The sequence below is a fragment of the Ischnura elegans genome, chromosome X, assembly GCF_921293095.1.
Source record: "Ischnura elegans chromosome X, ioIscEleg1.1, whole genome shotgun sequence".
NCBI classification, from domain to species: domain Eukaryota; kingdom Metazoa; phylum Arthropoda; class Insecta; order Odonata; family Coenagrionidae; genus Ischnura; species Ischnura elegans.
The window spans coordinates 16,057,921-16,073,279 of record NC_060259.1 but is presented as its reverse complement, the minus strand read 5'-3'; the positions used below and the strand labels follow the sequence as shown (position 1 = coordinate 16,073,279).

The 15,359-nt window shown below is 39.0% G+C and overlaps 1 protein-coding gene across 2 annotated transcripts in view; it reads left to right on the top strand.

The window, feature by feature from the left end:
- LOC124170646 overlaps positions 1-15,359 on the top strand; it is an 87,186-nt gene that overhangs the window by 46,759 nt on the left and 25,068 nt on the right. For both annotated transcript variants that reach the window (XM_046549509.1, XM_046549508.1), the window contains one exon: positions 8,520-8,647. In XM_046549509.1, the coding sequence (XP_046405465.1) occupies positions 8,520-8,647 (128 nt within the window). The remainder of the gene's footprint in view (positions 1-8,519; positions 8,648-15,359) is intronic.

Below are 15,359 nucleotides of genomic sequence, written 5' to 3'. Positions count from 1 at the left end.
GAAATTGATTGCTTTATTGAGTGCTCATTATATCTAAGATCTTAGATTAGTCCCTTGATTCCCATAGTCATCCTTACAAATTTCTGTCTTCTTTTATTTTGGTATTTGAAAGTGGTTGCGGACCTATTTTTGCATACGTAAACTAACATTGATATTTATGATTTTGTGAATGAATCTGACATGATGATAATTTATGATTTCTTATGTATTTAACTTGTGCCATTCACTGGTTAGGAAAATTGTTTTAAGGTTGTTGTCCTAGTTATGAGTTAATATTGAGAGCTTCACAGACTTGAAGAAAGGTTTAGTGCTTTCCTGGCGAAGAGACTTCGTGAAGAGTTCCGGGCTTGTCTCTGGGTAAGGAACTGCATTACTGCAAACGTTTTGATGTCCGACTCAGCGATGGCTGAGGCGGACATCGAAATGTTGGCAGTTGCGCAGTTCATGACCCAGTGGTGATCCTGAAAACTCTTCACAAACTTCACAGACTTAATTTGAATGCTATGATGTTGCGGCAGTGATACCAATGAGGAAACTTGGTGCTGGTTGCGTGGCTTGTGCAAGTTGTCAAAACTGCTTCTCAGAACCCACTGGTGGACGATGCTTTGGTTCATCTTGGAGCTGCTGCGTAGAGGTGGTGGTGTATTTGGTGGCCTCCCACGAGTGGAATTGGGTCGAGAGGAAATTGAGGAACATGGGGAATAATGCTGGAAGGAAAGCATGCTAAAGACCTCCTATTGTGAGGCCCTCCAACCACAACGCCTCTCTAGATAATGGCTCATGCCCACTGCCAGTTTTAGTGCTGTTCATTTGTGGTAAAGCTGTTGCTGCCTGAATATCAGATGCCTTGGACATGCTGCCTAGGTGGCGTCAACCATTTATTTTCAACTTTTGTTGTCAAATTCCATTCAAAAGTGAAGTTCAGCAAATGGGATTGTGTGATGCAAAATGTGTGAGTTATGGATATACTACTATGCCAACATGTTTGATCTTGTCATAAGGTATGGGCTGAGTTGTGGATGGTCAACCATTGCCATCCGGTCTGGCAGGAGTGTGACCCACTTGTGGGTTGCCCTTCATCCTGGTGGAAATGAGCTTCATCTTAGGTAGCGTGACCAACTGGTAGGTTGCATGTAACTTCTGCGTACATCCTATAGGCTACCATCTATAGAATATGTTAGAAAGAGCGCCGGGATGCATGTTAAAAGCTACCTGCAGTTTAATGAAAGGATAGTAATGGTGAAGATGGATACTAAACCCGTAGCTACTGTAGTGGTGCAGGTTTACATGCCTACGTTAGATTATGAAGCAGTAGAAGATGTCTACCAAGATATAGCGGAAGTTATCAAGCAGGTGAGAGGGGAAGAAAATCTTATTATTTTAGTTGACTGGAACGCTGTCCTCAGCGAAGGTCAAGATGGAATGATAACTGGGAAATATGGGTTAGGTAACTGAAATGAAAGAGGAGAAATGCTGCTTGAATTCTGCACTGAGCACAGGCTAGTGGTTGCCAACACTTTATTCAAAAATCCCCTGCGAAGAAGATACACATGGGATATGCCAGGAGACCTTGGAAGATTCCAAATCAACTACATTCTAGTGAAACAAAGATTCAGGAACCAGGTGAAGGACTGCAAAAGTTATCCAGGGGCAGATATTGATAGAGACCGTAACTTAGTTATGATGATATGCCACCTTAAATTTTAAAAATTGAAGAAAGCTGTGAAAAATATATGGCAGGTTGAAAAATTGAAGGAGGTTCAGCATCAAATGGCTTTTAAAGAAGCTGTAGGAAAGAGAATGGGAGGATACGACCAATAAACCGGTGGAAGAGAGTTGGAAAACCACTAGAAGTGGTCTGCAGGCAGCAGCTGAGAAAGTTCATGGTAAAAGAAGAGTCATTATGATAAAACCATGGATCACGCAGGAAGTATTAGATCTCATTGAAGAAAGAAAAAAATACAAGGCTGCGAAAACAGAGGAAGGACAGAATTGTTACGAGAGAATAAGAAACGAGATATGTCGTAAAGTGTGGAAGGCTAGAGAAGCTTGGATGAAAAATATTTGTGAAGACATACAAAACTATCTTAAACATGGAAAAGTAGAGGCCGCCTATAGGATAGTGAGAAAGCACTTTAAGTAAGATGTAATACCCTTAGGGACAAAAACGGATAACTAATGCTTGTAAACGAAGACATTGGGAAGACATGGAAGGAATATCTGGAAGATTTGTACAAAGGAAGCAGCCTAAGATTGAATGCTATCAAAAACGAGAGGGAAGTGGATGCCGATGACATGGGAGCCCCAATTTTACGATCAGAATTTAATGCGGCTGTAAGAGACCTGAGGATAAACAAAGCGTCTGGCATTGATGACATTCCCGCAGAACTAATTAAAAATCCAGGAGGGAAGATGTTGAACCAGCTGTACAAAATCATTAGTGAAATGCATTTGACAGGTAAGATACCAAAGGACTTTGAGAGGAACATTATAATCCCTATTCTTAAGAAGAAAAGAGCGGAGAACTGAAAAGATTTTTGGACCATAAGCCTAACTAAACATTCATCAAAGATACTGACAAGGATCATCTGTAGAAGAATAGAACGAAAAGCAGAAGAGTACTTGGATGAGGACCAATTTGGATTCAGAAAAAAAAGGCACAAGGGAAGCAATATTGGCCCTAAGACTGCTCATAGAAAAGAGAATGGAAAAGAACAAGCCAACATTCGTTGCGTTTGTGGACTTAGAGAAAGCATTTGACAACGTGGATTGGAGCACAATGCTTGGAATCCTAAAGGAAATTGGGGTTCTTAACAATGACAGAAGAATCATCCACAGTTTATACAAAAACCAAGTAGCTGTGATAAAATCAGGGCCCAGCTGTGAAGAAGCAAGAATTAAGAAAGGAGTGAGACAAGGCTATGCATTGTCACCCATATTTTTCAACGTTTACATTGAGAAAGCTATTAATGAAATCAAAGAAAAGGCATTGGGAGTGAATATCCATGGAGAAAAAATTAGCATGCTAAGATTTGCGGATGACAGAGCCGTTATAGCAGAAACAGAGAGGGATTTGAAAAATATTCTGATTAATATGGGTAGGGTAATGGGTGGATATCAACTGCAAATAAGCACGAAGAAACCCAAGATCTTAGTATGCAGCAGAAGAGAAGAAGTCAAGACTAACATTAAAACAGGGAAGCAAAAACTGATAGAGGTGGATGAATTCTGTTATTTGGGAAGCAAGATAACTAGTGACGGGAGAAGCAAGAAAGAAATTATCAGCAGAATAGCCCAGGCAAAGAGAGCATTCCACCAAAAGAGAGACCTGCTTACAGCGGGAAACTTAAATATGGAAGTAAAGAAACAATTTATAAGAACCTACATCTGGAGTATGCTCCTATACGGAAGTGAGGCATGGACAATGACCGCAGCGGAGAAAGCAAGGATAGAGGCCTTCAAAATGTTTTGCTACAGAAGAATGGTGAAGATCAAATGGATCGACCGAGTTATAACGAGGAAGTCCTAAGAAGAGTAGGAGAGAAGAGAAGCCTCATGAAAACCTTAACAAGAAGACGGAACAACCTTATAGGCCACATCTTGAGACATGATGGCCTGACGAAGACGATCATGGAGGCACAAGTGGATGGCAAGAACGGAAAAGGAAGACCTCGAAGAAAATATATATTGAACAAGTGAAGAAGGAGGAAGAGTACTCTTCCTCCAGTCTATTCGCCGGGAAAACCTTAGAACCTTCAGATAAAGAAAGATCTGAAAGAGAAGAAATACTTAGGTTTGAAAGGATTAGCTGAGAGGAGAACTGAGTGGAGAGCTGCATCAAACCAATCCTAGGATTGTGATGGGATCAAGTTTTATCCAGTGATGTCAAGATTCCAGTGATGATGATCAAGTTTAATCAAGATTTGATGGGATCTTTGAAGTGCTTCCATATCTTTAATTAATTCTTATTATTATTTATATTCTATCTATCTATCCCTGAAGTTTTTCATGTGTAGAGGGAGTTGATCAATTTGGGAAAAACAGGAAATTAAAATGACCTCTGAAAATACAGGAAATGTAATCCTCATAATGTGTGGGAAGTTTTCAGAAATGGCCTGACTCCAAGAAAGCTCCTTACAAAGCTCTGTTAGGTGCTTGTGCGACTGAATCAATTTTATTCACATTTTTTATTCTTACCGTTCTTTGTCCTTCGGAAGAAGAGTGTCCGAAAAACGCAAACTTTCAAACCAGGATCACATGATTATTTTCACCATCCCTTCCGGAGATGGCTCCAGCAATTGCCTGAACGGTCGCTGAAAAATTACCATTTGATACGATCGTATGTATGGGACATCTTCAGCAATGGGAATCCCTGTCACTTTTTCCATCTCGTGACTTGTCCTTTTTTTGTCACATAAGGTGCTGCTGACACTGCCTTCTAGCCAGTCAGAATGGATGGCTGCGAACAGTGATTGTGATGTCGTGTTCAGTTTATCTGTGGAATGAGAGTGGCAATAATTACATTCAGTATTAACGGCAGCTTCAAAGGTGTAGAAATATCTCTCAATTCATCAGCTCCATGGAAATTGGAAGCAACAACCATCCTAATTGAAGATTGCTACAAACACATCCACCTCGTGATAAGAAATCCGCTTATTTAAGTAAAAGATGATAGCACTTTTCCACAATATTTTAATGCATACGACATGTTTCAGCTCACTGAGCTATCATCTGGTGCAAGACCTGTGAGACCCATCTTGTACCAGATGATGGCTCTGTGAGCCCAAATGCGTCATATGCATTAAAATATTGTAGAAAAATGCTACCAAATTTTATTTAAATAAATTTACTCACTATCGTAATTATTTTTAGGATTAAGAGTCTGAATTTTTTGGAATTTTTCAGTCATTTTATGATTTGGTATTGTTTGTTGACACTTTCATTCTCGCCATCAGTGATCATTGTTACCTGCTATAGTTGCAGCATCAATGGGGGAAAACATTCCAAAGCATAAATCATGGTACTCCCAATCATTTGTAAGTGATTAACCACAGGATTAACAATAAAATAATGGATAATATCATGAAAGTTTTCTCATCTGCCTTTCACTTTTGGAGAGCATCACCCTTCAAAAGCTTAAATGTACGAGGGAGCTAAACAAATCATTGTCTGGGAAATATAGTGGAATTTGAAATTGGACCCCCAATCGACTCTCTGTCCCTGCATATGTTTAGCTAGTCTCTTTCTCTTTAAAAATTTAATATGATATTAAGTCGTGCTGTCCCACAACCTTCACTGCACACTCCCATAATGAACCTCTATAATATTTTTTGTTCCACCAAAAACCACACTTTCTGCCCGTTTACATTGGGGATTTCATAACATTTAGCAATAATGCACAAATGCACATCGGTACCCAGGATAGGGGCAACCTACCCAGGCAGGAATGGAACCTTTGGTTTGGCAGCTGAGTACTCTAGTCCATCACGACTGAGGCTGAGTTACTTTTCTTTTTATTGTGCCAGCACCCCTAGCATAGCATTCACTACAATTTTTTTTTAGGTAAAATATATTTGGAATGCTTTGATTAATATTCTATGCATTGGTTGCTGAATTATGCCCATAGTTTCTCTTCACCTGACTTAATATCAGGTTTTCTTGAATTCAATTTGGTGTTACTGTAGGTTATGCAGTAATAAGTGTGGGAATGTCAATGCAAGCTGTGTTGCATGATTTTGAAGTGACCACCTGGTCACTGTTTTATAAGCTAGCACTGGGTGAGATCTAAGCACGATCTCAGGCAGTAATTTGTTTATCAGTGCACAACACTCAAGGAGGGCATGTACTTTTGTTGTTGACCTTGAATGCACTGACTGTGGCGCATGCTCTAAAATGAGGTCTTTGAGCATTTAGCTGCTTCAAAGGTTTAATGTGAATAAAACAAAGCTATCTGATGACATCTGTGGAAACCATTCTTACCCGAGATATGATATCTATTTATGAGGGATCGTGTAAGTGCTAGGATTTAAGTCGATGGAAATAGATCACAAATTTTGGAAAAAGTCAAAAAGTTCCTTAAATTCAACCCTTTCACTGCTGTACGTACATGGTACGTTTGCACGGCAGGCTGACGTGAACGTACCTTGTCTTCCTCCCTGCCATGTGCTCAGCCCTTTTGCCGCATAAGAGGGGTAGGTTTTGGAGATTGAGCAGTAGCGAAAGGGTTAATGCAAACTGTAAACTAAGAGCAATGATGTTGAGTCTCCTTTGCTGCTTATAATATCCTTGTATGGTGGCTTTGGGGGTAAATTTTATGGCATGTGGTAGTAGTTCATTGGTCAAACCATTGATGTCTGCGTTGTTTGGTCTCGCAATACTGAAAATGGAGTTTACCACACATAACACTGGAAAAACAGAAAATAATGGAGTATGTTTGCATATTAGTAAGTATCATACGCCTCATGATTTAAATTTGATGGCAATAGCATAATGATAGTACTTCAACAAGCTGACTTGGTGCCAGTAATGTGGTGTGGGCTAGTTTTCAGCATTGATCAGGTCTAGTGGTCCCTATTAGCAAAATACTGTAAGCCAATGTAACTCATCATTTGCCAGCTCTGAGCCAAGTTAGTGTATGAGCAAGTTTCATATGTGGTGACATGATAGCTGAATTTAAGTTAAAAAAATGTAATTGATCTGGAATGGATCGCTGACTTACCGATTGGAGCAGAAAAAGTCAACTATTTTTCACACATCAATTTCAGCATGGGAAAATACCAACCTCATCAAATGACAATGGAAAGGAATCAGTACGAAATTGTGTGGCATGGTTTAGTGCTCCTGGGAAAAAATCATCATGCCTAATTATTTTGGAGTGCACAAATGGAATATATCACATGTTTCCTTAGGAAACATGGTGAATGTGAAATTTCTTTTACTTGATCTATTTTCCTGCAATTTGCAGAACAAACTGAAAGTCGAGCATAAGATTTTCCCAGAATGTGTGATCACAGAATTTTATTGTGATATCTCCTGGCAAGGGCTTGCCTCGTGATCACTTTTACTGTGTTACCAGCATCAAAATTTGTGACCCCTTAAGTAATGTACTAGTGAGAGCCCCCTGTAGTTGTTACAGTTATTTAACATTTAGTTATTCTATTGGTCTTCACAATCGCATGCTGCTAGTAATATTATGTTCACAGCATATATTAATGATGATTGCGCTCATTGAAATATGCTTGAATAATCACTGAGAACTGCTACTTATAATAGCATAGACCCTTTGCTGCTGGTGTAACAATATAAATATACATCACCCGAGTATTATGAATCTTCATACAGCGTAGTCTTCATCGTTACAGTCCTAATGGATTGGTTATGGAGAGGCTCTTATTTTGTAACAGCATTTAGATAGAAACAATGCTACGGTGGTAACAACTAATTTTACCAAAAATTAGTTATTCTTAGTGTTTCGTGTTCAATTTAGTTTTAAAAAATCCAAATTCCTTAAAATCATGGTGAGTGCTATATGCCAGCGACTGTAGTATATTCTGAACTTAACTTGAAATATGGGAAAAACCAACTTTTTATTCAGGAAAAAATTATCACCCAGTTATGTAGTCGGGAAACTTAACAGTTACAGCAGACTCCCAATTATCCAGCTGCGGTGTATCCGTGTTGCTTATTATCCATGCATGATTTTCACTCTCGCTCAATATTTCCGCAATCTTCATAAAAAAATAAAACCAGACGCAATTAATCATCGGAATTATTTCATTAATGCTAGGATACTCCGGGCTTATTATTTCCGTTAGAATCCCCATCGTAAAATAGAAGCGATCGTGCACTAGCTGCATTCACGGGAGCACCATGCTCCTGTATTCCAAGCCTCGCAGTGTGCGACCACGCTCCGTGATCACGGATACACGTCCCGCAGAAAAACGGCATAAATAACAATATATTGTTTGTTTTATGTAAATTTTGAACACCAAAAGACATTGAAGTGAAATTTTGGGTTATCTGTGTTTTCCGAATATTCGTGCCCTCTCTCCCCATCATTAGCCCGGATAATCGGGAGCGTACTGTATAACATATTTATTCAGTAAAGTATAACATGTTAATGTTATAGAAAGGGGTGCACTGCAATTGGGAATCAACCTGTATCTTGTCTTTACCTTAGAAGAGATATTTGTTTTAATTTGCATAATTGTTGCTGAAGTTGTAATGAATGATTGAAACCTTACCTGTGACTGAGTCATAAATTAATCCCTTGAAAATTCTTATAATGTAATTTTAGCAGTTTAATCTGTTGCAATTTAATGTATGTGTGCTTAAATTTACTCTTGCTCAGGTTCTAGTGTACTGAAATTATTTTTCAGACCACAGTGCTTTACTTTCTCGTATAGTTTCTCCTTTCTCTCATCCCTTCAAAATTTCAGAGTTTGAAAGTTGATTTTGATTGTTTTCATCATTCTCATGCTTAAGGTAATACACTACAGTTGAATATTCATTTTTCATAGTGTCGTCAGTAAAGTGAAAGTGCTCGTCGATATAACGAAAGAAGATACAGAAGGAGCTCCTGAAAATAAAGAATCAGCGAAAGATGTCTCAGGATCATCCAAAGAAAAAAGGAATGTGTCACAATCAGGTAAGGCTGGTAATGTATATGCAAATGAACAATTGAATTAATGAGTGATTATTTAATTTGATGCAATTTTTCCAACAATTGATGAGACGAGTGATTCAAAATGTGACAGTTTGTGATTTAGTAAAGATTTACTTTTATTGCTGCATGCATTTTGATTGCTTATTCATTTTCATTACATGTTAATTACTAGAGTCTCGCAAGACTCAGCCTTATAAAGACCTGGTTTCCTTTGAATTTGTGTGATTTCTCATGATACAGTGGCATTACTTAGTTAAGGGCCATTTAAAGTTTTCACAAATGGAGAAGCTTGTGAATCGTGCGGTCATCATTTGCAGCAAGGATACCATGCAAAGAATACTGCTGTGCCACTTTTTGGTGTTCACTCAGATGCATGAATAATAACACTGGTCGGCAAAATGAAACTATTTTTCGCTCCCACGAATTAAAGTAGGTGATTCCTATAGATTTGGAGCTCCTGAGTTCGAATCCGTAACCCGTTTTTCTCCAGGACGTACCAGTTTTTAGGGAGGAGGGTGGGGGGGTGTTTCGATTTTCCCCCAAAAATGCTATTCTCCATCCATTATAATTTTCACGTTATCATTAAAAATCAATATAAATTATGCAAATAAAATTACATAAAAAGTTTAAAACTTACGTGTTACTTGGTATTCCTAATCTTATTGTAGTTACTACAGGGTGTCTCGCGTGTTACATTTCAACTGAAGTCTGCCAACATATTCACACTCCATTTACCATGGTAGCGTCTCTCCATGGTAGCTATTTTCTGGTGAAACCTTTCTCCGTGTTCCTCAGAGACCTCCCCCAAGCTGTACATTTCAGGGAAGAAGTCCAGGTGGCAATGCAGAAAGTGTAACTTTAGGGACATATTATATCCCATCTGAAGAAATGAAGTAATTAACCTGTCCACAATGTTTTTGTAATCAGGTGACTTATGATTCCCTAGAAAGTTACTGCACACTTCTTGAAAGGCCACCCAAGCCTCACTTTCTTTTTCATTAAGCTTAGAAGCAAATGTGGTATCCTTAAACACGTCTCTGATTTGAGGTCCCGTAAAAACACTTTCTTTCACCTTGGCCTTGCTGAGTCTTGGGAATAGTTTTCTGAGATGATTAAATGCTTCACAATCCCGGTTCAGGGCCTTAACAAAGACCTTCATGAGCCCTAATTTGATATGAAGGGGTGGTAAGAATATTTTCTCCGGATCCACAAGACGTTCATTAGCCACGTTAATCTCCCCTGGGATCAGTTGCTTCCTTGGATGGTGTACTGATCTTTGGCTCGACTATCCCAGTGACACAGGAAACAGCACTGCTTTGTGTAACCCCGTAATCCGGTGAGGATGGCAATAAGCTTAAGGGCAGCGCATACAGACCACTGGAACTGTTCATACTTTATTGCCGGCAATAGGTTTTGCATGTTCTCGTATGTTTCTTTCATGAGCGATAGGGATGGATGACTTTTCATTGCCATTGTGTAGTAACACTGCCTTGAGACTTATTCTAGAGGAATCTACGAATAGCCTCCAATCTTCAGTGTTGTAGTTCAACTTCAGTTGTCCCATAAGCGATGGAATGTCACTGCAATACACCAAATCACCATCCTTTGTAAAATTAGGAACTAGGCTCACCTCTCTTTTCCTGTACATCGATATATTGACATTTAGATTTAGTAGATTCCATTGTTGAAGTCATAATGCAAGCAACAGAGCCTTAGACTTGGGAAGGTCTAAGTCTCTGATCAGATCATTCAACTCTTCCTGACTTATCACATGTGGTTCATTAATGTCAGGCACTGGAGCGTAATTGGGGTCTGACTGTGCACTCGAAGATTGTGCGACATCCACAAGCAGCAGGTTCTTCTTCGAATGAAACACTTCGCAGGGTGTATGAGTCTAGTGGTACGGGTACAGGCAGACAAAAATCATGTTTCTCAGGTCTCCATGCGGAATCCAAGTTACGATACCGTATTTTATGCTTTATGTTTTTTTGAGAAACCTTTCATATTAGTCAGGCAGAAGTAACAGTCTGAAACATAATCACGGGGCTCGTGCCAAACCATAGGTGCGCTCCTGGTCACCAATTTTACACCCGAAGTACAGATGGTATGCTGTCTTCAGGAACGGTGACAATGGCCTACTTTGTCCCTTAAAAATCAATTCCTCACATATTTAGCAGAACGAATCTATCGAATTGTTGCAAGTTCTCGGCATGTTCGTTTAACACAACATAGGATGTGGCGTGGTGTTACAATGTGGTGCTAAGCTTTGTCGTGATGTTTACACCATGATCAACTCGAAACTGAAATATTTGTTTCGTGCGACAATGTGGTGTATGTCTTGGCACCTTTTTTTATTTGTCTGTCATCTATACAAAAGGGAGCCGACGAATGATTGAAAGTAGATTACGAAACCTTTATCCGTCAATAACGCCAAGGTTTTAGTGCATGCAGTGTAGAATGACAATAAATCTTTGCAACCCAAGGGCAGGGGGTACGTTTCAGGGGGTCTTGAGCTAGAGAAAAGAATGTTCCTGGGATGTAGCCAAGTAACAGTCCTTGGATTAAGATAAAATTTCAGAATTATGCACTCCAAACACGGAAAATGCATATTAAATACCAAAAATACGTCTGTCAAAAAATTTTCAATCGATTATGGAAACACCATCCTGCCAAAAAAAAAACCTTACCTACGTGCTGGAACTTTCTCAATGAGATATTCGTAATCAACATCTTGAAATCTATCTGGTACACCCTTTTACCCTCGTGGGAGGATTTTGATGCCGACCAGTGTAATTATATACAAAAAGTGTCCTAACTTTGCTAAAGACAATAGAAGTTAGTAGAAAAGAAGTAAAATATTTCCGGCAATTCACTCCTGACCTTCACCCTGATGGAAATGAGCTTCATCTTAGGTAGCATATTCCTCAAAAAAAATTCAGTGGTTGAATTTGTGCAATGATAATTTTCTGTTCCTACTGTCTTACTATCTTTGCTGTACTGTTTGTGAAAGCCGGTGATGAGGGTGTTATCATTCCTGTGGCTGCAGTACTGCTTCTGCCATTGAAAAATATCTCACCTGGCCTGGTTTTGACCCATAATTGATTACAGTGGAACCTCGTTAAAGCAGGTATGGGCTATTGCGAGACCCCCGCCAATGGCAAGAATACGATGACAACCATGTTATCGCTGCTAAAAAGATCGCGATATGGCGAAGAAAGCGCTCAATGAGTCCTAGAAGCACTCTAAAATAACAGAATAATGGCATAGATAGATAGGGCCAAATAAATATCGAGGGTCAAGGGACTGTTAAAATGAACGGTTAATTGAAATGTAATGGTTCTAAAATGAACAGTTTTCCAAAACACGCTGATTTCATGATATTATTTATAACTGCACTGAACTCTTGTGATACACTCGGCTATAGACTATGCTCATGAAGAGGTATTTTCAATTGGAGCACAATCACTGGCTTACTGCAGCAGATGTGATAGGGTTACAATATACATATGTAGATAACAATGTGTACCATCCAATGCCACCAAAGCCATGCTGTACCATGGACTACCGAGCCCCTTCCTTTCATTTTCTCCCATGTCTCTCTGTCAAAATGTGTTCACTTACACAAAAAACCAAGATGTCAAATGCAAAATATAATGCATTCATAATCAGTACTTTGTTGCGGATGCTTTGTGTGTTTTGGTTTAATATAGTACATATTGCTAAGTCATTACGTTTTTTTGTGGTGTCCGGGCTTCCTCTAAGATGTTTTAGCTAAGCTAGTTTTAGCTAACTCATTGACGATGTAACCATCTGGCTGTTATTCCGTGATTGCAATGGCACTTCTTAAACAGATGCTGGTGAAGTTAAAACCCCATCTGGCGGATACCTCCTTTTGCCTCCTTTTTGACATTAGTGAGTTGGATATTGGCCTTTTCAGGAGCAATAGGTTTGATTTGAACACTGACATCACTTGACCAGGCATAAACAGTTCTTGGGTTTCTACCTGGGTTAGAGCCTCCGTCCATCCATGCCTTACGCCAGCCAGTTGCCAGGAGAAAGTTAAATCTTTCATCACTTGGTCAGGTTTTTTCTTCCTTCAATGTGTTGAGGATACAAAAGTCTGTGCCAACCTCAAAAGATGCAAAATTTACCAATGCCAATTACTGTTTGCTGTTAAACTCCTTCCTTCAGAACTTTTTCACTTTGTGATGTTTGATCTCCTTCGGTTCTGTATGAGGTTTAGTACAACTTGCAAATAACCAAATTTGATTGTATGCAATGGTTAAGTCACTTCTGTCCCCTATACATCTGCCCCTACCTCCTAATAATACAGTGAAACGTCTATACAATGAATTTGTTTGGACCAGAAAAACAATGACTTCGCTTTAAGGGGTTTTGGGGTGTGATTGTGATATGGGGGTTGCATATTCACAATGGAAGCCAAGTGCTCTGTGTGTTCTATGATGTAAGTCGAGTGAATTTCTCAATCTTGCTTAATTCACATTATAAAACTTTCCTATAGTGCTGATAAAAAATATCTATCACTTTCCATTAAATATCTTGGCTATCACCATGTGGTTTTCAATCTGTGTATTTCTTGTTGAAATTTTTATGTTTCTTATCGATTCTGCTCTATGCCTCATTGCTATTGCGAAATAACACGAAACAATGCGAAATCGGTAAATAAAACCAAAATTTTGTGTTTTTTGCGATTTTAGTTGAATTAGCAAAAAAATCACATCTAATGAGTCATAATCTACTAAAGACTAACCCTTCAATGTAACACTGCCTGTATTTCACACCGGAGGCTGCACACTGCCCGGCCGGATTGAAATGGGTGCCGTGGTGACCACGGCAGCTGTCAACAGCACCGTGCCGTCAACTGCACGATTCGATTCGTTTAAAGACATCCATAGACACGTATGGTTATTTGAAAGCACGAAGCGTTAGCAGTTGAGGAAAGGGAAGGAAGGAACAGAAAGGATTGGAGGAGAGGGGGTTCTCCTTATTAGCAGACGGATTGTTGTATATATGACTTGGATGTTGATCGTTGGATTGACGACAGCCATTTATAGTTACTTTACCATTAAGTAGATAAATAAGTGGATAAACGATTAAATATGATTAAATAAGTTCAATAGGTAGAAAGATGCAAAATATATAATTAGACAGTCAGTAAATCATAGGCATAAAAGAAAGATATGTATAAGTTATTAGAAGTTTTATGTATTTTGTTCCATTTGGTACCTCTACAGTAGGTATTTATACAACCTCTGTCTCGAAAAGTTACCCCTTGTCTCCTGGTGAAGGGAATTCAACGTACATACTTGCAAGAGAAACATAAAATGATCCTGATATCCTGGATGTGCGATGCTGGGGAATGATAAATATACTCCCAGTATTATTATTTTATGTCACAGTCCTGAAAAAAATGAATCTCCATCATATGGCCAAAGTGGAGCTTGGCCCAAAAAGGAAGTGCCTCTGAGGAAGTGGCAACTGTGCACCCACTACACTTAAGTCTGGGTGCATTTAGCTAAGGCAATAAATGACTTTTTTGGGACAAAGAGTGGCCAAGGATGGACCAGCTCAAAGCAGGAGTCAGTGAAATATGCCTGCTTGTCTTCTTTTCATGTTTCAGTGCAGTTACTTGATCGCTCTCAAAATGTATAAAATTGCTAAAATTAATTGTAGAACTTAGGTAAAAAAAAACCTATGCCAAAAAAATCTATGATTAGGTGCTATGTTATGCATTTGAAAAAGAAGAAATTAGTGGTAGTCAAATTCTTCTGGTTGCACCGTGCCTCAGAGCTTACTGTAATGGAATGTTCAAGTGCAAGTATTAGAGGGTTGGGTGGATGGTGACTGGCCAACCTGTGGCTGGCTCCCACAACCATCGCAAACCATTAGAACTAATCAGGGAATGAAAGTCAGAAAAATTATTCTTACCAGAAAGTATACAAACATAGCTAGCTATAGCATGCATTGGAAACTTTCTCATTAATTTTTCGGCCAAATAAAGTTTCTGTAAAATGAAAGCATTCGCTCAACACAATTGATAAAATCTGAATCTCATAGTTTTTGGAGTTTATCTGATTATGTGCAAAGATGGTCTCCATCTGCAATCTTCTCATCTGGTAAGCATCATAAATATCATAATCAAAGTGAGTATTTTGATGAAGTTATGCTCTGATGCGTAATTTTCCCTAAACCACCAACAAAAATAACCAATACACTTTGAGTGTGTGTTTTAATATGGAAATGGTAGTAAGTCATTTGAGACTTTCTGGGTAAAAAAATGCTTGTTTCTGAAAAGTTGACCAACCCTTCTCTGCCAAGTCCTTTTTACCATGAAAAATTTAAGCCTCTACCCTCAGAAAATTTTCTCCCACGCCAGTTCCTTTAGAGTACATTGTTTTGGAGTGAGTTACCTCTCTGGAGACAGGAAGTGAGGGTGTGGTGTTGTGACATCGAGGCTGCTAGCAGAGCTTTTGAGAGTGGTGCCCCCAGTCCTGACCCGAGTGGTTCTTTTTTTTTGACTGAGACTGTACCTTGAAGCAAATATGTACTTGTTAGCAATTGTAAATCATCACAGCAAAAGCTGGTCAATATTATTACTTATCAAAATCCACCATCAATATATGACACAAAATTATGTCATATATTGATGGGTAATAGCCAAGTAAAGCTCACT